Source organism: Xenopus tropicalis, chromosome 7 (genome assembly GCF_000004195.4).
Source record: "Xenopus tropicalis strain Nigerian chromosome 7, UCB_Xtro_10.0, whole genome shotgun sequence".
Lineage (NCBI taxonomy): Eukaryota > Metazoa > Chordata > Amphibia > Anura > Pipidae > Xenopus > Xenopus tropicalis.
Window position 1 is genome coordinate 130,739,796 of NC_030683.2, and position 24,004 is coordinate 130,763,799.

The following is a 24,004-nucleotide window of genomic DNA, read 5'->3' on the forward strand; positions in this document are numbered from 1 at the left end:
GGCACAGGGGCCCTATATGGATAAATACATATTTAAGTATCTTAATTCCCCCCCCAAAGTGCCATCCCCTGTTCTAGGCCTCAATATCCCTTTACATTTATTAATAGTTGAATGAATGAAATAGTTCAAAGCAATTAGTGAAACAGATTTGTTAAGCAAATAACATCCCAACTTGTCATTTCGTATTTCCTAGAACAACCTCTCGCTCAGCGGAAGCCAGCCAATGAGGCAACAGCATTTAATAGAGCCACAAAGATTGACGTCACAATTAATAAATGGGAACTGATTGCCTTTTATTCCCAGTCTGTGCTGTTTGAGTCTCTGAGGCGTCAGAAGGCCAAAATGATTACAGGCCAATTCTCTTCTCCCATCAAGATTCCCATGTACGAAATTACTCACATTATACAGCATGTGAGCAGCAGTCCTGCCCTGCTTTATGGCTGAGATTCTAGCTATCTGTATAACAGAGCATTCTGTCACAGTGGCACAGATCCTATCTGATCCCCCCATTGTAAGCAGCAGTCCTGCCCTGCTTTATGGCTGAGATTCTAGCTATCTGTATAACAGAGCATTCTGTCACAGTGGCACAGATCCTATCTGATCCCCCCATTGTAAGCAGCAGTCCTGCCCTGCTTTATGGCTGAGATTCTAGCTATCTGTATAACAGAGCATTCTGTCACAGTGGCACAGATCCTATCTGATCCCCCCATTGTAAGCAGCAGTCCTGCCCTGCTTTATGGCTGAGATTCTAGCTATCTGTATAACAGAGCATTCTGTCACAGTGGCACAGATCCTATCTGATCCCCCCATTGTAAGCAGCAGTCCTGCCCTGCTTTATGGCTGAGATTCTAGCTATCTGTATAACAGAGCATTCTGTCACAGTGGCACAGATCCTATCTGATCCCCCCATTGTAAGCAGCAGTCCTGCCCTGCTTTATGGCTGAGATTCTAGCTATCTGTATAACAGAGCATTCTGTCACAGTGGCACAGATCCTATCTGATCCCCCCATTGTAAGCAGCAGTCCTGCCCTGCTTTATGGCTGAGATTCTAGCTATCTGTATAACAGAGCATTCTGTCACAGTGGCACAGATCCTATCTGATCCCCCCATTGTAAGCAGCAGTCCTGCCCTGCTTTATGGCTGAGATTCTAGCTATCTGTATAACAGAGCATTCTGTCACAGTGGCACAGATCCTATCTGATCCCCCCATTGTAAGCAGCAGTCCTGCCCTGCTTTATGGCTGAGATTCTAGCTATCTGTATAACAGAGCATTCTGTCACAGTGGCACAGATCCTATCTGATCCCCCCCATTGTAAGCAGCAGTCCTGCCCTGCTTTATGGCTGAGATTCTAGCTATCTGTATAACAGAGCATTCTGTCACAGTGGCACAGATCCTATCTGATCCCCCCCATTGTAAGCAGCAGTCCTGCCCTGCTTTATGGCTGAGATTCTAGCTATCTGTATAACAGAGCATTCTGTCACAGTGGCACAGATCCTATCTGATCCCCCCATTGTAAGCAGCAGTCCTGCCCTGCTTTATGGCTGAGATTCTAGCTATCTAACTAAATATTAAATCAATTCCCTGTGGCCGAGGGTTTCGATGCCAATATTATATATATATATATATACGGTAGATACAGAGGCTGCTAATGTATTTGCTCTGCGCTGGTTACTGTGCCAATCTGCGGTGGGGATACAGGTCGGACCCTCGGGCGCGGGGAGATGTGATTGCCATATATATATATATATACTTGGGAAGATGAGCGGAGAAACAAGAGCCAATCATACGGAAGCGCCAGGTCGGTGCATTTTCCCGGCCGCATTATTTCCAGCATCAGGTCACAACTCCCCGCGCGCTTAACCGTTCCTATTTACTGTTATGACATCTTGTGCTGCTCAGAAAATTACATGGCATTTTGGGCCCATTTTCTAATGCCAGTCAAATGTTACAAGAAAATAAAAAGCCTTTTTTTTCCCCCTCCGTGTCCCTTTCCATCCGATGCAGGTTATTAGCCTAAAAGCTTTGTAGCTTGCCCACACGGCCGGGCACCGGCGAACGCGGCTGGAATGGCAGATTATAGGGGAGGGCTCAGTGCTCCATGGGGGGGGGGCAGATTCAGCCTCGTTATAAATACCCCCCAACCTCAAACATTGGGGGCCATTATCTACCCCTCTGCACACTAGCTGAATATTTTGCACTGATAAGGGCCTCATTGGCCCCCCTACATTTCTAGGCCCCCCAGTATGGAGGCTAGGGGAGGCCAGACAGTTTGTCGCTCTCTGCCAGGTCTGCCAATCAGCAACTTCCAAATATCCATTATGTCTGTCTGTCCCTTTCCCTTCCCTGCACTGCTGGTTCTGACTCCTGATACAACTCCCCAATATCCATTCATTCCTCATTCTCACTGGGTTTATAGTTATGTGTAACTGTCACTGTGTCTGTCCCTTTCCCTTCCCTGCACTGCTGGTTCTGACTCCTGATACAACTCCCCAATATCCATTCATTCCTCATTCTCACTGGGTTTATAGTTATGTGAAACTGTCACTGTGTCTGTCCCTTTCCCTTCCCTGCACTGCTGGTTCTGACTCCTGATACAACTCCCCAATACCCATTCATTCCTCATTCTCACTGGGTTTATAGTTATGTGTAACTGTCACTGTCCCTTTCCCTTCCCTGCACTGCTGGTTCTGACTCCTGATACAACTCCCCAATATCCATTCATTCCTCATTCTCACTGGGTTTATAGTTATGTGTAACTGTCACTGTGTCTGTCCCTTTCCCTTCCCTGCACTGCTGGTTCTGACTCCTGATACAACTCCCCAATACCCATTCATTCCTCATTCTCACTGGGTTTATAGTTATGTGTAACTGTCACTGTGTCTGTCCCTTTCCCTTCCCTGCACTGCTGGTTCTGACTCCTGATACAACTCCCCAATATCCATTCATCCCTCATTCTCACTGGGTTTATAGTTATGTGTAACTGTCACTGTGTCTGTCCCTTTCCCTTCCCTGCACTGCTGGTTCTGAAATCCATGGTGTAGTTCCCCTTTAATTCCTGTATTGCTTTTGATAGCAGAGTCCTGTGTCATTCTGCGCTGTTTGATTAATTCCCACAAATGAATAAAATACAACAATCTAAATAAAACGCACTCCCCGGGCGCCGCCGAGCTCTGTTTCATGTGCGTGTACAAACAACACCAAACAACGGGTCTATTTTGGCTGCGGTTGCCAATAGAAACAGTCACTCGTTTACTTTGGGGCTTTAAACACATATAGAATTGTTAGCGGCTCTGGTCTATTTGCGTCCCCGCTGGCGCCCCATTGGCTCGTTCATTCTGCGGCCGGACAGAGGGGGAAGAACAAAGACTCACTGTTTGAATCCTCCGGTCCCCGCGGAATATTGGGGTTTTCTGCAAAGAAACAGAGGTTACAGCCAATAAACACATTATTTGTACATATCCCGCTGGCCAATAGGAACACAGGGCATGCTGGGTAGGTGCTTGGGACAACCAAAGGGGACACACGCCCCATACAGAGCCCAGTATTAAAAGACTCCCCTCCCCTCTCCAGTTATCAAATTATTTTTAATTATTTTTCCCACTGGAAGCTGCCATCACAGTGTTCTAGTCCCGCCCACTGCTTGAGTCACTGACTCCCTGCTCCTCCCCTGCCAAAAAACTGACATAAATACATATCAAACAGTCATTATAAAGTATCAAAGCCATCATCATATATTATTATTTTACTACCTCGTCAACAGGGCCCTAACCATTGGGGGTCTGGGCCCTTCATTGTGACGATGCCCCTCCCACCTGTCCCCCCGATGCCCCCCCTGTATAATATAGCATCATGTGACACTGTATGCACACTGCCCTCTGTACCCACTGAATATAATGACATAGCTCCAATCAATTGGGGGGGGAGGGGAATCAGGATATTTTAGGCCACGCCCAATTATGCCCAGACCCACCCACTTCTAGGTGAGCTCCATGATATGGGAGGGGCCCCGTCTATTGAGAGAACTGGGGTTCTGCTTGGTAATGAGCAGCTGCCAGGGAAATGAGACGTTGGCTCGTTAGGACGCTCGTTAGGAAGCTCGTTTGTACACACGTTATCATTTCCTATTGTTTGTTCCCACCACAGAATAACAACCGCTCCCACCTCTGATTCGCCGCCAGTGATGGGAGATGACAGCCAAGCGCACAATCGCTTCCTCTGGCGAACGCCGGCTTATTAATTATAACGAATTAATATCCCATAATATGGCGAGGAGGCTCCATTTCTGCTTTTATAAGGCCAATTAACTAACGACTCCCGGGGAAGTCTATAAAGCCGCACATTTGGGCTTTTTACGCACTCCCTGCACAATAATGTCTGATTCGGATATGGAACTGGGCGGCCAATAGAGTCTCTGTCATGACTGACTGCCGACTCAATGCAAGGAATAAGGCGCAGGGGGCGGGGCATACTTCTTAGCAGTCTCTATGCTCATTGGTCCAAGTCTGGGCCACCATTAAGCAATTTAGGCAAAACCCAGCCGACAAACACATGGACCTTGGTTCTGGCAGCTGCTGCGCTCGGAGGCTGATGTTACTGATGCTGGAAGCGTGTCTGGGCGCCGGAGGTTCTCCCATTACCATTTACCTTTCCAGCGGCCAACTGCCCAGCTGATACTCTTAGACAATTTGCAATTGGTTTTCATGTTTTTGAGTTATTTCACTTTTTGTTCAGCAGCTTTCCAATGTAAAATTTCAGCAGCTACCTCGTTGCTAGGGTCTGGCTTACCTTAGCAACCAGGCAGATGTTTGAATGGGAAACTGAAATATGAATAGGAGAGCAGCTGAATAGAAAGATAAGGGATAAAAAGTAGCAATAGTTATAAAATTGTAAGCTATCTGGTTGCTAGGGTCTTGCTTACCTTAGCAACCAGGCAGAGGTTTAATAGAAAAAATTAAATATGAATATGAGAGGGGCTGAATAGAGAGATAAGGGATAAAAAGTAGCAATAGTCATTGAATTGTACGCTACCTGGTTGCTAGGGTCTTGCTTACCTTAGCAACCAGGAAGAGGTTTAATAGAAATAGTTAAATATGAATATGAGAGGGGCTGAATAGAGAGATAAGGGATAAAAAGTAGCAATAGTTATAAAATTGTAAGCTATCTGGTTGCTAGGGTCTTGCTTACCTTAGCAACCAGGCAGAGGTTTAATAGAAAAAGTTAAATATGAATATGAGAGGGGCTGAATAGAGAGATAAGGGATAAAAAGTAGCAATAGTCATTGAATTGTAAGCTACCTGGTTGCTAGGGTCTTGCTTACCTTAGCAACCAGGCAGAGGTTTAATAGAAATAGTTAAATATGAATATGAGAGGGGCTGAATAGAAAAATAAGGAATAAAAAGTAACAATAGTCATAACATTGTAATCTATCTGGTTGCTAGGGTCTTGCTTACCTTAGCAACCAGGAAGGGGTTTAATAGAGAAAGTGAAATATGAATAGGAGAGGGGCTGAATAGAAAAATAAGGAATAAAAAGTAACAATAAAACTGGAGCCTCACAGAGCAATAGGGTTTGGCTGCCGGGGTCAGTGACCCCCATTTGGAAGCTGGAAAATAGGAAGGCAAATAATTAAAAACTTACAAAAAATAAATAATGAAAACCAATCGCAAAGTTGGACTCTCTGAGAGGTTGGGTGAACCCCCCGTTTAACCTGGGGTACAAGGACCCAGGAAAATGAACTGAGGAGTGACGGGCGGCCAATATTCTGACTAGAACTGAATCTCTGTAGGCCAAGGGCCCCGGGGCCCACGTATTGGAGCCTCCTGCTTAGTTACCCTTTGTTATTATGTTAATGTGCAACCTGGTAGATTTGGGGTTCTGGGGGGGGGCAAATACTGGGGAGGGTCCCCGAGTGCTACTCACCGAATATTATAAGTCTGGTGTGAGTGTCTGTAGAGCCGAGTGGGTTCTGAGCTGTACAGCGGTACATGGAGCCGTTTAGTTCAGCCGGCACTCGCTCCAGCACCAGCTCCTTCCCATCATGCTCTGCGCTGCCGTCCAGCAGCCTCCCCCCTACCCGGGTCCAGGTGAAAAGCGGCTCCGGAAATACTTCATTCTGCGTAGGAAATAAATCACCCATTAACCCCACTGTATTTTTACTCACTCATACTATAAGCGATAATGTACCCCCTACTGTAAATGATAAGGATATTAGCAGTCACTGAGGGGTTCTGTGCCCCCCATATAAAGGCACAAGGCTGCAGGCTGAGTTATACAGGGAACTCTGAGTATCACTCATGTATTATAAGGGATAATGTACCCCCTACTGTAAATGATAAGGATATTAGCAGTCACTGAGGGGTTCTGTGCCCCCCATATAAAGGCACAAGGCTGCAGGCTGAGTTATACAGGGAACTCTGAGTATCACTCATGTATTATAAGGGATAATGTACCCCCTACTGTAAATGATAAGGATATTAGCAGTCACTGAGGGGTTCTGTGCCCATATAAAGGCACAAGGCTGCAGGCTGAGTTATACAGGGAACTCTGAGTATCACTCATGTATTATAAGGGATAATGTACCCCCTACTGTAAATGATAAGGATATTAGCAGTCACTGAGGGGTTCTGTGCCCCCCATATAAAGGCACAAGGCTGCAGGCTGAGTTATACAGGGAACTCTGAGTATCACTCATGTATTATAAGGGATAATGTACCCCCTACTGTAAATGATAAGGATATCTATTACAGGTTACAGGACACAGGGAGGTTCGTTACCTGGAATCCATGGACGGTGATTCTCACGGTGTCACCCACTCGGGCTCTGGTTGGGGACATCATTATTTTGGGCCCTTTGGGTGCAGCTGCGGAAGGAAAGAGAGAGGGGACATTTAGCGCTTGGAAGGGGATGGGTCCCAGCTGCAGAGTAACGGGTTCCGGCCAAAGCCCAGTAAATAAATGCGCCAGTCGGAGCCGAGTGCCCAGCGACGCCATCAAGTCATAAAAATCAATTGCGCAAAACAGACGGCGATTATTTCATTATTAAGTGCGCCGGGCGCCCGCCCCGACCAATCCGTTCCGCTCTCGGCTTTATTATTTACAATTTCTGCGCCTGTTTTACCATGTTATGTGCGGCGTCATTACGCGTCCCCCAACGATGTACCGGCCAGTAACCGGGGGGGGGGGGGGGGGGTATTGCTTCCTGCACAATGGGGCGTCCTGGGGATTTGGTGCCGGTACCTAATTGCTCCCAATTAACCATTCCGGGCAGCGGCCAAGGTCACAGAGCCGATTTTATCTGTACTGAGAAATCTCTGGAACATCAAGTTTGTCCGGCCTTATCTGTGTGACCATGGGAAAGAGAGCAGCCCAGGAGCAGGAAGTACAGAGAATCAGAGCTCTGTACCTGGGTAAGTACTGGGGGGAGATTGGATTCACTTACCCAGGGGGGGGTTCCTGCCTGACCATGGGAAAGAGAGCAGCCCAGGAGCAGGAAGTACAGAGAATCAGAGCTCTGTACCTGGGTAAGTACTGGGGGGAGATTGGATTCACTTACCCAGGGGGAGGTTCCTGCCTGACCATGGGAAAGAGAGCAGCCCAGGAGCAGGAAGTACAGGGAATCAGAGCTCTGTACCTGGGTAAGTACTGGGGGGAGATTGGATTCACTTACCCAGGGGGGGGTTCCTGTCTGACCATGGGAAAGAGAGCAGCCCAGGAGCAGGAAGTACAGAGAATCAGAGCTCTGTACCTGGGTAAGTACTGGGGGGAGATTGGATTCACTTACCCAGGGGGAGGTTCCTGCCTGACCATGGGAAAGAGAGCAGCCCAGGAGCAGGAAGTACAGAGAATCAGAGCTCTGTACCTGGGTAAGTACTGGGGGGATATTGGATTCACTTACCCAGGGGGAGGTTCCTGTCTGACCATGGGAAAGAGAGCAGCCCAGGAGCAGGAAGTACAGAGAATCAGAGCTCTGTACCTGGGTAAGTACTGGGGGGAGATTGGATTCACTTACCCAGGGGGAGGTTCCTGCCTGACCATGGGAAAGAGAGCAGCCCAGGAGCAGGAAGTACAGAGAATCAGAGCTCTGTACCTGGGTAAGTACTGGGGGGAGATTGGATTCACTTACCCAGGGGGAGGTTCCTGTCTGACCATGGGAAAGAGAGCAGCCCAGGAGCAGGAAGTACAGAGAATCAGAGCTCTGTACCTGGGTAAGTACTGGGGGGAGATTGGATTCACTTACCCAGGGGGAGGTTCCTGTCTGACCATGGGAAAGAGAGCAGCCCAGGAGCAGGAAGTACAGAGAATCAGAGCTCTGTACCTGGGTAAGTACTGGGGGGAGATTGGATTCACTTACCCAGGGGGAGGTTCCTGTCTGACCATGGGAAAGAGAGCAGCCCAGGAGCAGGAAGTACAGAGAATCAGAGCTCTGTACCTGGGTAAGTACTGGGGGGATATTGGATTCACTTACCCAGGGGGAGGTTCCTGCCTGACCATGGGAAAGAGAGCAGCCCAGGAGCAGGAAGCAGGTAATTGGGCAGAAGTGTCAGTACTAACAGTACCTAGGGCCCTGCGCTTATATGTATTAGGGCTCAGAACAAACACAGAATCAGATGAAACAAAACCCACATGATTTTTGTCGTTTAGCTCGGAATCCGTCGCTCCGGACATGTTTATTATATAAAGTGCCCGGTCGGGGGCCGCCACGTTGGCGCAGAGAGCAAGCGGCTAATTAATGGCTGCGGAGGACGGATTCTCACTTTGGGGGGAGCGGGGAGAGATGTGAAAGGAAGGTGGAAGGTTGAGAGAAAAAGGGTTTTGGAAGTTGGTTGCCATGGCAACAGCCTCCCCTCCCGGCGGCCGGGGGCTCGGGATAACGAGCAGGGGAAGGAGACGCGGTGACAGCGCCGGAATGTTGTGCTGCTGGAATAGGGCCCCCCCGGCAACTTCTGCCTTGGGGGGGGGGCAACAAAACCTCCATTTTTAGTGTTACTCTTCTATTTTAAGAGCAGACCCCGCGGGGGGGCCCGGACTGCAGGCTCCTCCTACCACGGTCTGCTGTACCTTAGCCCCCCCTCCCTGGCCCTTCTCCCACATTAAATATACCGGCGCGGGAGGAGGGACTAGATCCCCCGATTCCATAGTTAGTGCAAATTGCCATGTTTTTACCCACAATGCAATGAGTTGCCTTTATGACATCATGCCTGCGTTACTGTCGCCATTACTGCGCTGTTAGTTGCGGCTACTGACTAATCGCAACTTGACTATTAGCGCCAACGCCATTTTGCTTCCTTTTGAGGGAATGAGCCCAAAGGAGGTTTCGGGCCCAACGTGACAGTAAATACCCATACGGACCGATGCGCAGAATTTAGCCCGGCAGGAGCGTTGGCACGGGAACAGGGAGGCAGGAAGTGATGGATGGGAATAACATATTGCTATTTACTACTCTAATGGCGCTGCCAAGCCCCCCCCCCCCTCAATCTGTTCCCTACATGTGCCAGCGACCCACAATCCCTCTCTGCATCTCATTGGCTCTAATTCTATACTCGCGCCTTCTCTGTGTCTGTAAATTGAGAAAATATGTGCGATTGGGCCCAGGGGGGGGGGGTTCTCCTTCTGATTCAGAACCAAAAGCTCCAAAACTGACCTGGAACTGCCGGAGGCGCCGCATATTCCTACAGTCTCATTGTAGCACATTGATATTCATCTACTGTAATCCTACTGTATCAATTCTGCCCCTCAACTTGCCCTACTGTCTCCATCTTGCCCTACTGTCTCCATCTTGTCCTACTGTCTCCATCTTGCCCTACTGTCTCCATCTTGCCCTACTGTCTCCATCTTGTCCTACTGTCTCCATCTTGCCCTACTGTCCCCATCTTGCCCTACTGTCTCCATCTTGCCCTACTGTCTCCATCTTGCCCTACTGTCTCCATCTTGTCCTACTGTCTCCATCTTGTCCTACTGTCTCCATCTTACCCGACTGACTCCATCTTGCCCTACTGTCTCCATCTTGCCCTACTGTCTCCATCTTACCCTACTGTCTCCATCTTGCCCTACTGTCTCCATCTTGCCCTACTGACTCCATCTTGCCCTACTGTCTCCATCTTGCCCTACTGTCTCCATCTTGCCCTACTGTCTCCATCTTGCCCTACTGACTCCATCTTGCCCTACTGTCTCCATCTTACCCGACTGACTCCATCTTTCCCTACTGACTCCATCTTGCCCTACTGTCTCCATCTTACCCGACTGACTCCATCTTTCCCTACTGACTCCATCTTGCCCTACTGTCTCCATCTTGCCCTACTGTCTCCATCTTACCTGACTGACTCCATCTTTCCCTACTGACTCCATCTTTCCCTACTGACTCCATCTTGCCCTACTGTCTCCATCTTGCCCTACTGTCTCCATCTTACCCTACTGTCTCCATCTTACCCGACTGCCTCCATCTTTCCCTACTGACTCCATCTTGTCCTACTGTTTCCATCTTGCCCTTCTGTCTCCATCTTGCCCTACTGTCTCCATCTTGCCCTACTGAGTCCATCTTGCCCTACTGACTCCATCTTGCCCAACTGACTCCATCTTGACCAACTGACTCCATCTTGCCCTACTGTCTCCATCTTGCCCTACTGTCTCCATCTTGCCCTAATGAGTCCATCTTGCCCTACTGACTCCATCTTGCTCAACTGACTCCATCTTGCCCAACTGACTCCATCTTGCCCTACTGTCTCCATCTTGCCCTACTGTCTCCATCTTGCCCTACTGTCTCCATCTTGCCCTACTGTCTCCATCTTGCCCTACTGTCTCCATCTTGCCCTACTGTCTTGTTCATGACTGACTACAGCTGACATGTCCCAGACCCAAACATACCCGCAATGGACTAACTGACCTTCTAACCTGGGAATCCGCAGAACCAGTATTGACATCACTTTGGACCAGAACTGAGGAAGATGAACCAGTTCTGGGTAATAATCATTGGGGGTGGGAGGGAACATGTCTTTGCTTGGGCACACAGGTAGGCTACTGGCAGAATGGCCGAATGGCCAGGGAATTGGGCTTGGTGGGGATTCTGCCGGCGCCTGACCCAATGCAGAACCATCAGTCTCTATCAGTGACGGCTCCGTAGGCCCCGGGGCCCCTTCCCATCTCCGCAGGCAGCGCTGCCGCCATTACCCGCCCAGGATGAATTCCTGAGGATCCGACCACAAACTAAAATCCAATAAACACACAAATCCTCGTCACCCTCCGTTACCCATTAAACACCATTTTAAAGCCTCACATTAAATACCGAGAAGTGGAAACGGCACGAGATCCGGCGGCGCTGCCAGGGGGTTTTATTGCCCCGATGCCCAACCTTCCTGTTTATCCTTTATAGATGCCCTTGACTCAGCCCAGAAGGATATCTCAGCCTATTACGGGCCCCCACACTAATAAACTCATGGGATAATGCGGCGGTTTTGGGTGGTTTAATATATATTTAACTCTGTGTGTGATTCAGGCCCAGATTTATCCATTTTGGGGCAGATTTCCCCTTTAAAAGTAAATGATAAGCTATAGGGCCGCTCCTGCTGAATATGTATCATTGTGCAACTGTAGAGAATAAGGGGGGGGGGCGACAGAAAGTGACACAGGAGAACCCCCCCAACTCGTGGCGCATTTGTCAGGATGAATTGAGGCCGCGGCGCCGGCAGCGGGATCCCAGCAGGCAGAGATGAATCCGCAGACGGGGATCTCATACGTTTCTGACAGTCGGCGCCAGTTCCCGACACAGAGAGGCTGCGGGTTTGGGTTCAGCAGATGGAAATAACTGATGGCGAATTCGCAAGTCAACGCGCGGCGACGTAAGACACGAGGAAATTACAAAAAAAGACGACAAACGAAAGCAAATCTGTTCCAAAATAACCAGATGTGTGACATGTACCGAGTCGGAACCCGCAGCAACCGGCAATATAATCATTGAGGGGTTGAGTTTATTATAAATATTCAGCAAATTTATATTATTGGCTTAATGGGGCAGGGCCTCAATATCATCTCCAACGGCAACCTAATGACGTAAAAACGAGCATTTCTACTGGTCAAGTCTGAGAATGTTCTAATGCTCTGATTGGCTACAGGTTGGTCTGGCCCTGAGAATGTTCTAATGCTCTGATTGGCTACAGGTTGGTCTGGCCCTGGGAATGTTCTAATGCTCTGATTGGCTACAGGTTGGTCTGGCCCTGGGAATGTTCTAATGCTCTTATTGGCTACAGGTTGGTCTGGCCCTGGGAATGTTCTAATGCTCTGATTGGCTACAGGTTGGTCTGGCCCTGGGAATGTTCTAATGATCTGATTGGCTACAGGTTGGTCTGGCCCTGAGAATGTTCTAATGCTCTGATTGGCTACAGGTTGGTCTGGCCCTGGGAATGTTCTAATGATCTGATTGGCTACAGGTTGGTCTGGCCCTGAGAATGTTCTAATGCTCTGATTGGCTACAGGTTGGTCTGGCCCTGAGAATGTTCTAATGCTCTGATTGGCTACAGGTTGGTCTGGCCCTGGGAATGTTCTAATGCTCTGATTGGCTACAGGTTAGTCTGGCCCTGAGAATGTTCTAATGCTCTGATTGGCTACAGGTTGGTCTGGCCCTGTGAACATAGAGATGCTCTGATTGGCTATAGGTTGGTCTCATTGTGTGAACATTTGGATGCTCTGATTGGCTACAGGTTGGCTCCCTGCTCTAGTCCTTAATATTTCTAATGCTCTGATTGGATATAGTTTTAGCCCTGTGGGTGAACTGATTGGCTGCAGGTTGGTCTAACCCTGTGGGTGTTCTAATGTTCTGATTGGCTACATTATTATCCATGCATGTTTCCCTGACTGGATACAGAATGGCCCATCCAAGAGAAATGATTTCATTGGTTCCCTGCACAGGCCCCATGCCTATTGAAGCCATTGATTGGCTCCCTGCTCTAGTCCTGTATATTTTGAAAGCTAAGGCACTTCCAGCTAATCTATAGAAATACTGTATTCCCTGTGCCCCCGGGGGGAACTATCGGGCCCCAGACTGTGACACATTAAGCCCAGGGGCCACTGAGCAGAACTTGCCTGATGTTAAACATTTGCATTTGAAGAGCAGAAATCAATGGAATGTCAGTAATAAAGTTCTTATTTAATATCCAAACGTCTCACATTCTGCTCTCAATCCCGTCTCCTCCATCCGTCTCCCTCCCAGTCCCATCAGTATTCTCCCCGCGACTCCCCATCTGCACCCAATTCTAATTTACAGCTAAAACTCTCATCTGGGCGCTCACAATTCCTTCCCTTGATTGCGGCTCTGACTGACTGACTCCCGGCCCTTCAGCAGTCGCAATGTAGTGTAAAGGGAAAATCAGCCCTCGTCCCACAGCTCCTCCTCCTTATATCACTTACATTTGGTCCCTTATAATATTATCCCCAAAAATATACTGACCCCCCTAAACTCAGTGACCTGGGTACCCCCGGAACTATAGCGGGGTGACTGTTACCCCAATGTTTCTATATATCTGTAACCTTGTTATGGGCTAAGGGGGCCCAGCCTGAAGGCCAGTTAGGGGGGGATTTGGGGTGAGTGCTTATTTGTGCCCTGGGTACCCCTGGAACTATAGCGGGGTGACTGTTACCCCAATGTTTCTATATATCTGTAACCTTGTTATGGGCTAAGGGGGCCCAGCCTGAAGGCCAGTTAGGGGGGGATTTGGGGTGAGTGCTTATTTGTGCCCTGGGTACCCCTGGAACTATAGCAGGGTGACTGTTACCCCCAATGTTTCTATATATCTGTAACCTTGTTATGGGCTAAGGGGGCCCAGCCTGAAGGCCAGTTAGGGGGGGATTTGGGGTGAGTGCTTATTTGTGCCCTGGGTACCCCTGGAACTATAGCAGGGTGACTGTTACCCCAATGTTTCTATATATCTGTAACCTTGTTATGGGCTAAGGGGGCCCAGTCTGAAGGCCAGTTAGGGGGGATTTGGGGTGAGTGCTTATTTGTGCCCTGGGTACCCCTGGAACTATAGCGGGGTGACTGTTACCCCAATGTTTCTATATATCTGTAACCTTGTTATGGGCTAAGGGGGCCCAGCCTGAAGGCCAGTTAGGGGGGGGATTTGGGGTGAGTGCTTATTTGTGCCCTGGGTACCCCTGGAACTATAGCAGGGTGACTGTTACCCCAATGTTTCTATATATCTGTAACCTTGTTATGGGCTAAGGGGGCCCAGCCTGAAGGCCAGTTAGGGGGGGATTTGGGGTGAGTGCTTATTTGTGCCCTGGGTACCCCTGGAACTATAGCGGGGTGACTGTTACCCCAATGTTTCTATATATCTGTAACCTTGTTATGGGCTAAGGGGGCCCAGCCTGAAGGCCAGTTAGGGGGGGGGGTGAGTGCTTATTTGTGCCCTGGGTACCCCTGGAACTATAGCGGGGTGACTGTTACCCCAATGTTTCTATATATCTGTAACCTTGTTATGGGCTAAGGGGGCCCAGCCTGAAGGCCAGTTAGGGGGGGATTTGGGGTGAGTGCTTATTTGTACCCTGGGTACCCCTGGAACTATAGCGGGGTGACTGTTACCCCAATGTTTCTATATATCTGTAACCTTGTTATGGGCTAAGGGGACCCAGCCTGAAGGCCAGTTAGGGGGGATTTGACAGTCGCAGGGACAAAGTGACAGTTGAAAGTGACAGTTGAACACAATGTGCTGTTTATGGGAGGGATAACGTAGGGCCAGTGCCAGGCAGGAAATGGCTAATGGGGATGATATGTAAATGAAGTAAGTAACATTATGCAGCAGTTAATTAGAGCGTTTGCATCACGGCGGAACAGTTCCAAGCTCATTTCCCAACCCAGACGCCATTGTTCCAAGGGAAGTGCAGCTCTCAGAGGGCCGTCGCTCGCGCATTACTCCCCGGCAACTCGCATGTATTACTGCGACGTCTAAACGAGGTGCCTTTAATTGCATTCTGCCTGTGCTTCTTTGTAGCAAGAAATTCACCTCAATCAGATCAGTAAGAAAGAGAGGAATACTGGGGGGGGGGGAAATATTGGGGGGGGGTGCATTTCTATGCGTTAATGCAAATGTGTTGTGTCCCCTAATCTATTGGAAAGATAATTAAAATACAAGGGTTGTTTAATGGCCGCCCTCGCGCTATTGTTTCCCCCCGTAACAGAGCGAATGGGGGGGGGGGGGCAGGATTAAAACAAAGTTAATAAGGAGCTGAGATTGAGCAACACCGGAACTCTTCAGTGAATCCAATTACATCTGCACAAAACAAGTTTGTAAGCCAATTAGCCTAACGACGAACAAGACATTGAAAATGCAAAATGAACAAAGGGAGGGAAATCGAGGAGAGAAAACCTGGCGGGATGGGGGGGGGACTTGGGATACGGGGTCCTAAAGTGTCTGTGCCCCCCTACCCCATTACCTGCCCTGGCACTGAGATGCCCATTGTGTTCCCATCTAGGGACCAATTAGTACCCGTAGGGCAGAATGCAGGGAATGAATACAGAGCGGCCAGCATTCAGCAGCAGTGTATTATAAGGGGCAGGTAGGGGGGCGCAGAGGCACCCCTGTATTTCTCTTGCACGTCAGGGTGTCAGCATTGGGCCTTTGTACCCTGGATAAAAAAAATCCAGCACAAGGTACAGAGAGCAGCCAAAATGGCTACCGTTCTAAATTACTTTTATTGGCCGGTGGGGGGGGGGGGTGGCAAAAAAGGGGCAGGTCAGAGATGTAAAAGGGGTAGGGCACAGATGTAAAAGGGGCGGGGCATAGATATAAAAGGGGCAGGACAGAGATGTAAAGCAGGCGGGGCATAGATGTAAAAGGGGCAGGGTATAGATGTAAAAGGGGTGGGCATAGATGTAAAAGTGGCAGGGCAGAGATGTAAAAGGGGTAGGGCACAGATGTAAAAGGGGCGGGGCATAGATATAAAAGGGGCAGGACAGAGATGTAAAGCAGGCGGGGCATAGATGTAAAAGGGGCAGGGCATAGATGTAAAAGGGGTAGGGTATAGATGTAAAAGGGGCAGGGCATAGATGTAAAAGGGGCAGGGCAGAGATGTAAAAGGGGTAGGGCACAGATGTAAAAGGGGCAGGGCATAGATGTAAAAGGGGTAGGGCACAGATGTAAAAGGGGCAGGGCATAGATGTAAAAGGGGTAGGGCAGAGATGTAAAAGGGGCAGGGCAGAGATGTAAAAGGGGTAGGGCACAGATGTAAAAGGGGCGGGGCATAGATATAAAAGGGGCAGGACAGAGATGTAAAGCAGGCGGGGCATAGATGTAAAAGGGGCAGGGCATAGATGTAAAAGGGGTAGGGTATAGATGTAAAAGGGGCAGGGCAGAGATGTAAAAGGGGTAGGGCACAGATGTAAAAGGGGCAGGGCATAGATGTAAAAGGGGTAGGGCACAGATGTAAAAGGGGCAGGGCATAGATGTAAAAGGGGCAGGGCAGAGATGTAAAAGGGGTAGGGCACAGATGTAAAAGGGGCAGGGCATAGATGTAAAAGGGGTAGGGCACAGATGTAAAAGGGGCAGGGCATAGATGTAAAAGGGGTAGGGTATAGATGTAAAAGGGGCAGGGCAGAGATGTAAAAGGGGTAGGCCACAGATGTAAAAGGGGCAGGGCATAGATGTAAAAGGGGTAGGGCAGAGATGTAAAAGGGGCAGGGCAGAGATGTAAAAGGGGTAGGGCACAGATGTAAAAGGGGCAGGGCAGAGATGTAAAAGGGCGGGGCAGAGATGTAAAAGGGGTAGGGCAGGGATGTAAAAGGGGCAGGGCAGAGTTGTAAAAGGGGTGTGGTTATCACTAAGGTCCCTTATTGATTTAGAACTTCTGTCAGGGGTTAATGACCCCTCATTTAAATGCTGGGGTGTATTTATAATAAAGGCCGGTGCCTAGGGCAGCAGGTTTTGGGGCGCGGCCCTCGGGTGCCTATATTTTCTTTTTTATAAAAAAAATGCCCCCAGCCTCCCATAGGTGGGGCTTATTTATGTGTGGTGCCTACGGCAGCATCAGCCCCCACCCCTGGTTACATGTAGCAGAAGTTCTCTTTAGGGTTGAAACCTCTCCGGTTTATCTAAGACAGGATTATCTAAGACTGATTCGGCAATTGGCCAATCGCTGATCACGGTGTCATAGCCCCTGTGACGGCAGCGGCCCACCCCCGTGACATCACTGCCCCGACCAGTGATGTCACACCCTGCCTCCCTGCCCGGAGTTCTCAGTTGTTTCAGGAGTCGGAATCAGCAGTGCACTAACACAGCCAGACAGGCTTTTCCCCGGCAGCTCCTAGAGCGCCAGCGAGCGACCGTCCCTTTGCACCCCCCCCCCCCCGCGCTCTAACATCGCCCATTACTCATTTCCTTCCTACATAATCGCATTCGGGGTTTATCAGCTCGGGGTGATTTATGTTTCCGTGTAAACGTTCCGGAGATTCATTAAACGTTTCAATCTATTTTCTGCGGCAGAGACTTTCGCCCGAGCGCCAGGCCGTACGGGGTTTTTTTGTGCGTAAAAATAAAAAAAAAAGCCGCAGTCGCCCCGGCGCGCTCTCTCCTGGGCTGACATTTATCTCTATCAGGCGCGGGATCCAGATTTGCGGCCCAGCGTCCCCGGCATTTACTTAGCCGCGGCGCCGGAATTAATTCCCTCGCTCAGAGACAACAGGGAGAGAGGCCTTAAAAGTTGTCACTTTGAATAAATCACGGGCGAAGGTAGAGACGGCGAAGGGAGCGCGGGGAGCGCGGCGACTGAGAATGAAGGTTATTAAAGTGTCCTGACAGTTAAGGTTGTAATGCGTTTGGTTTATAGAGTGACGCTCCGGCGCCGATGGACTTACCCGCCTGACTGCCAGGCACAAACCGACAGAATGACCCCCAGAGTCCCACCGGCCAAGTCCGGACTGGGCTTCCCAATAGGCTCTGGATGGCGATGAGCGCAGACACAGATTCGCCGCGAAATTCTGCATTTTGAATTGTTTCGCAAAATTGTGGCAGAAAATGAACGCAAAAAAAGTAGCGCATTCGAAATTTTGCCCGCGTAAACATTCATCGCATGTAGGAATTGCTTCACGTTGCGCGCATTGACTTCAAGGCTCATTTTTAGGCAAAGCAAAATGGGACAGACTCGCTCATCAGTAGCCCTGGCATTCCCAGTACCCAGAGGCACAAACAGCCCCCCCAGCCCAATAAATAGTGACTGTCTGTGGCACCTTACAGCCCCCCCGGCATTCCCAGTACCCAGAGGCACAAACAGCCCCCCCAGCCCAATAAATAGTGACTGTCTGTGGCACCTTAACAGCCCCCTGTCATTCCCAGTACCCAGAGGCACAAACAGCCCCCCCAGCCCAATAAATAGTGACTGTCTGTGGCACCTTACAGCCCCCCTGGCATTCCCAGTACCCAGAGGCAACAAACAGCCCCCCCCAGCCCAATAAATAGTGACTGTCTGTGGCACCTTACAGCCCCCCTGGCATTCCCAGTACCCAGAGGCACAAACAGCTCCCCCCCCAGCCCAATAAATAGTGACTGTCTGTGGCACCTTACAGCCCCCCTGGCATTCCCAGTACCAGAGGCACAAACAGCACCCCCAGCCCAATAAATAGTGACTGTCTGTGGCACCTTACAGCCCCCCCTGGCATTCCCAGTACCCAGAGGCACAAAACAGCCCCCCCAGCCCAATAAATAGTGACTGTCTGTGGCACCTTACAGCCCCCCCTGGCATTCCCAGTACCCAGAGGCACAAACAGCCCCCCCAGCCCAATAAATAGTGACTGTCTGTGGCACCTTACAGCCCCCCCTGGCATTCCCAGTACCCAGAGGCACAAACAGCCCCCCCAGCCCAATAAATAGTGACTGTCTGTGGCACCTTACAGCCCCCCTGGCATTCCCAGTACCCAGAGGCACAAACAGCCCCCCCAGCCCAATAAATAGTGACTGTCTGTGGCACCTTACAGCCCCCCTGGCATTCCCAGTACCCAGAGGCACAAACAGCCCCCCAGCCCAATAAATAGTGACTGTCTGTGGCACCTTACAGCCCCCCTGGCATTCCCAGTACCCAGAGGCACAAACAGCCCCCCCAGCCCAATAAATAGTGACTGTCTGTGGCACCTTACAGCCCCCCTGGCATTCCCAGTACCCAGAGGCACAAACAGCCCCCCCCCCCCAGCCCAATAAATAGTGACTGTCTGTGGCACCTTACAGCCCCCCTGGCATTCCCAGTACCCAGAGGCACAAACAGCCCCCCAGCCCAATAAATAGTGACTGTCTGTGGCACCTTACAGCCCCCCTGGCATTCCCAGTACTCAGAGGCACAAACAGCCCCCCTGGCCGTGCCAGACCCACAGGTTGCCAGCCGGGCCAGTTCCGGACCCATCCCTTATACTTAGGATTGGATTCCCTCTCCTTTCCCGGTTCTGCTGATAATCAAGCCTGTATTTGAGCAGTAAGTGGTTCATCTCTCAGTAATCTCCGTAGATGCTCAGGATTTTATGAATATTATTAATGCCGTTTCAGAAATCAAGACCAATCAGCTCGGAGGAATAACATTTCCATAAAGGTTGGCCGGCCGCGCGCAGATTGCCATCATTTCACATGGTCAAGGATGAAGCCGTCAACCCGTCCAACAGCTGTCAAACTGCACCTCCTGATATGGGCTCTTTGGAGATGGAACCGGGGGCGTGGGATGGAAATGATTCTTGAGATCCTATTATTTATAGCGAATAGCACTGAGCCAACGGCGGCTTCAACTACAGGGCTGTTAGGCCAACGCTGATATAAACTGTTACTGTATTTCCATCCTTGCCCTACTGTCTCTGTCTTCCCCTACTGTCTCCATCCTTGCCCTACTGTCTCTGTCTTCCCCTACTGTCTCCATCTTGCCCTACTGTCTCTGTCTTCCCCTACTGTCTCCATCTTGCCCTACTGACTCCATCTTGCCCTACTGTCTCCATCTTGTCCTACTGTCTCTGTCTTCCCCTACTGTCTCCATCTTGCCCTACTGTCTCCATCTTGCCCTACTGTCTCCATCTTGCCCTACTGTCTCCATCTTGCCCTACTGTCTCTGTCTTCCCCTACTGTCTCCATCTTGCCCTACTGTCTCCGTCTTCCCCTACTGTCTCCATCTTGCCCTACTGTCTCCATCTTGCCCTACTGTCTCCATCTTGCCCTACTGTCTCTGTCTTCCCCTACTGTCTCCATCTTGCCCTACTGTCTCCGTCTTCCCCTACTGTCTCCATCTTGCCCTACTGTCTCCATCTTGCCCTACTGTCTCTATCTTGCCCTACTGTCTCCGTCTTCCCCTACTGTCTCCGTCTTGCCCTACTGTCTCCATCTTACCCTACTGTCTCCATCTTGCCCTACTGTCTCCATCTTACCCTACTGTCTCCATCTTGCCCTACTGTCTCCATCTTACCCTACTGTCTCCATCTTACCCTACTGTCTCCATCTTACCCTACTGTCTCCATCTTGTCCTTCTGTCTCCATCTTACCCTACTGTCTCCATCTTACCCTACTGTCTCCATCTTGCCCTACTGTCTCCATTTTGCCGTACTGTCTCCATCTTGTCCTTCTGTCTCCATCTTGCCCTACTGTCTCCATCTTGCCCTACTGTCTCCGTCTTCCCCTACTGTCTCCATCTTGCCCTACTGACTCCATCTTGTCCTACTGTCCCCATCTTGTCCTACTGTCTCCATCTTGCCCTACTGACTCCATCTTGTCCTACTGTCCCCATCTTGCCCTACTGTCTCCATCTTGCCCTACTGTCCCCATCTTGCCCTACTGTCCCCATCTTGCCCTCCTGTCTCCATCTTGCCCTACTGTCTCCATCTTGTCCTACTGTCTCCATCTTGCCCTACTGACTCCATCTTGTCCTACTGTCTCCATCTTGTCCTACTGTCTCCATCTTGCCCTACTGACTCCATCTTGTCCTACTGTCCCCATCTTGCCCTACTGTCTCCATCTTGCCCTACTGTCCCCATCTTGCCCTACTGTCTCCATCTTGCCCTCCTGTCTCCATCTTGCCCTACTGTCTCCATCTTGCCCTACTGTCCCCATCTTGCCCTACTGTCCCCATCTTGCCCTCCTGTCTCCATCTTGCCCTACTGTCTCCATCTTGTCCTACTGTCTCCATCTTGCCCTACTGACTCCATCTTGTCCTACTGTCTCCATCTTGTCCTACTGTCTCCATCTTGCCCTACTGACTCCATCTTGTCCTACTGTCCCCATCTTGCCCTACTGTCTCCATCTTGCCCTACTGTCCCCATCTTGCCCTACTGTCTCCATCTTGCCCTCCTGTCTCCATCTTGCCCTCCTGTCTCCATCTTGCCCTACTGTCTCCATCTTGCCCTACTGTCCCCATCTTGCCCTACTGTCTCCATCTTGCCCTACTGTCCCCATCTTGCCCTACTGTCTCCATCTTGCCCTCCTGTCTCCATCTTGCCCTACTGTCTCCATCTTGCCCTACTGTCTCCATCTTGCCCTACTGACTCCATCTTGCCCTACTGTCTCCACCTTGAAGCCTTCCTGCATTGACCCTGTACAGACATCTCTGAATGTAGGAATTAGTTAATGTTGGGATGATTTACTGAACAATATGAAATCTCTGTGAGACTGATGAACCAATTAGCCCTTTCCTATGATTACTATAATTGCTTGGCTTCTGGTCACTACAGATTACTGGGCCGTATCATTGGCTAAGGAGGCGTATATACTGTATATATATATTCCCAGCTGAATACAAAAACACTTATCTGAGGACGCTGTAAAACATCCTCCATATTGTGCCTGAGAATCCTTGAAGAACCATTACTTGGATATCTGTGGATATTTCTGCCTTTTATCCCTTTGAGTTCCTTTCATGTGTCAAGCGGCCGCACTTGGGGAGCCAAAGCCTAGAACTCTCCCTGAGAGCAAAACCCGGTATCGGCGGAATGTGATCAAATCAACAGCAACTGAAAGGGTTTGATTCCATCAAAAACATTAAACAAGTAGATGAAAAAATGTCCGTCCCTCAATAACACAGACGGTAAGAGCCCTTGACAGGGAGCCACGGAACTGAACAACGCGGCCTGTTCCTCTAGATAAACACAAAACAAATGCGGCGGTAAAAATATTCACGGAACATAAAGGGAACAAAATGCCCACGGGCGGGGAACTGAGGGAACGAGGTGCATCAGGAACCATGGGGGCAGGGGAAGGGCAAGTTTAGAGCCATTGGGGGGGCAAAGAATCCATGGAATATAAAGAAAGAAACGGAAGTTGGGAAATGAGACAGAGAAGGAGGCAGAGAACCTAAGGGCTTCCTACATGCACAGCAGGTCATCGAGGAAAAGACTTGAAAATGAAGGAAAGTATAAAGAAGGAACGGGGGGCTTATTATCCTCATGTAGCGCCGGCCCACGCTGGGCCCCCAGGGACAATGCAGAACCTTAGAACAGTTACAGCTAGAAGGCCAACGAGGAAGAACTTTCTCAAACTAGAACCCTTATATCCTAGAACATGAAGAGGTATAAAGCAATGGATGAGTGGAGAATAGAAAGGAATTAAATGAAAAGGGGCCGGGGTAATAACAGAAGGGCAAGGAGGGTCCATAATGGTATGTGCAGGGCTGGAACTAGCGGCGGGCAGAAGGGGCACTTGCCTAGGGCACAAGGGTGAGGGGGTGCTAGGCACGTACCTCTTCTTATGCCTCCCATTGTTCCAGGCCAAATAAAGTTTCCAAAGTTTCCAAGGGATCAAGAAAGTGAGAATGAGCGGTGGGAAGATCCTTACTCAGTTGGGGGAAAGAAAGAGAAACAGGGAGAATGTTCCAAACAAAGTTGTGAGGAAAAATGAATGAAGGGAACTTTCTGGGAAGAAAGAAAAGAAATATATAAAGAAATGCAAGAAGTAGAAGTAGGTTTCAGAGAGAAGGGGGAGAAGATCGGCAAAGATGGAGAAGAGAAAGAAGTTTCCAAGGGACCAAGTAGAAGACACAAGATAACTGGTTGAATAGGAGGATAAATAATGAGATTTAGGGAAGAAAGGAAAGAACGAGTGGGAAGAAGGTTCCAGAGAAGGGTAAAAACATATCCCGGAGCAGAGGTTTCCCATGTGGGGGGCTGTTCCCCCAAGTGGCCGGGGGCTTAAGGCCATTTAGGGTGAGACTTGGGTCTAATCACAATTTGCTCTCAAAGATAAACATCAAAACTCATCAGATCTGTTACGGTGACATCTTACTTGCTGTAAAAGACATTCTTGGAACTATGGCGGAATGTCTGACTCGGGGTGGGTTAATGCCTCTGTATCCTAAGTCTATAGCCCCCCAGTGCGCTCAGGGGCCCCTTGTACCCTCTCCAAATCTGTGCCTGGGAGAAGGGGAGGGGGTAGGTAGGCAACTGATATTCCCCTATATCTGTAACTCTAGTATGAGCAAATGTGGCCCCCGACCAAAGTACGGACCCCCAGTTGGGCTCATTGCAACCAATCAGATCTTTCCTTTTATTTTCTCACTGTTCAAGTAAAACTGCTGTGGGGCAATTTAGCTCCTATGTTAATAAGTGAGCTGGGAGGGGTGCGGGGGGGGGGGATTGTTTCAAACAGACAAAAGGAAACGTTTAGATGTTGGAGGGTGCTGGGAGTTGTAGGCAACTGGCAGCTCTGGGGCCGGTGCCCTACAACGTTTAGGGGGGGCAATTGAATATATTCACTTGAATACCCATTGTGCTTGTGCCCCCCAACCTGCCCCTGTAGTTACGAGCACTTTGCCCAATGAAGCTGACACTTTATTAGGATTTTCTCCATCGCAGCGAGGAAATTGCTGGAAATATTTGGGGGGGGGGGGGGGGTAGATTTATTGGAATGTACTAAAGGGCCCATTATTGTAGAATAAAAGCGATAGAACAAATGGCGCCGCCGCCCTGCGGAACCGACACCCATAACTCTCCCCGTGTCCCCCCCAATCTGCCACCAATCACAGCGCATAATAGTCGGACAGTGGGAATGAATGGGGGATGTCACATGTCACGGAATGT

At 49.8% G+C, this 24,004-nt stretch overlaps 1 protein-coding gene across 1 annotated transcript in view; it reads right to left on the reverse strand.

Annotated features, from left to right (window-relative positions):
* The window catches only part of igsf21 (immunoglobin superfamily member 21), a 256,988-nt gene that overhangs the window by 1,697 nt on the left and 231,287 nt on the right, over nucleotides 1–24,004 (reverse strand). The window contains 3 exon segments of the mRNA NM_001078772.2: nucleotides 3,373–3,411; nucleotides 5,921–6,113; nucleotides 6,775–6,860. Of these exon segments, the coding sequence (NP_001072240.2) occupies nucleotides 3,373–3,411; nucleotides 5,921–6,113; nucleotides 6,775–6,860 (318 nt within the window).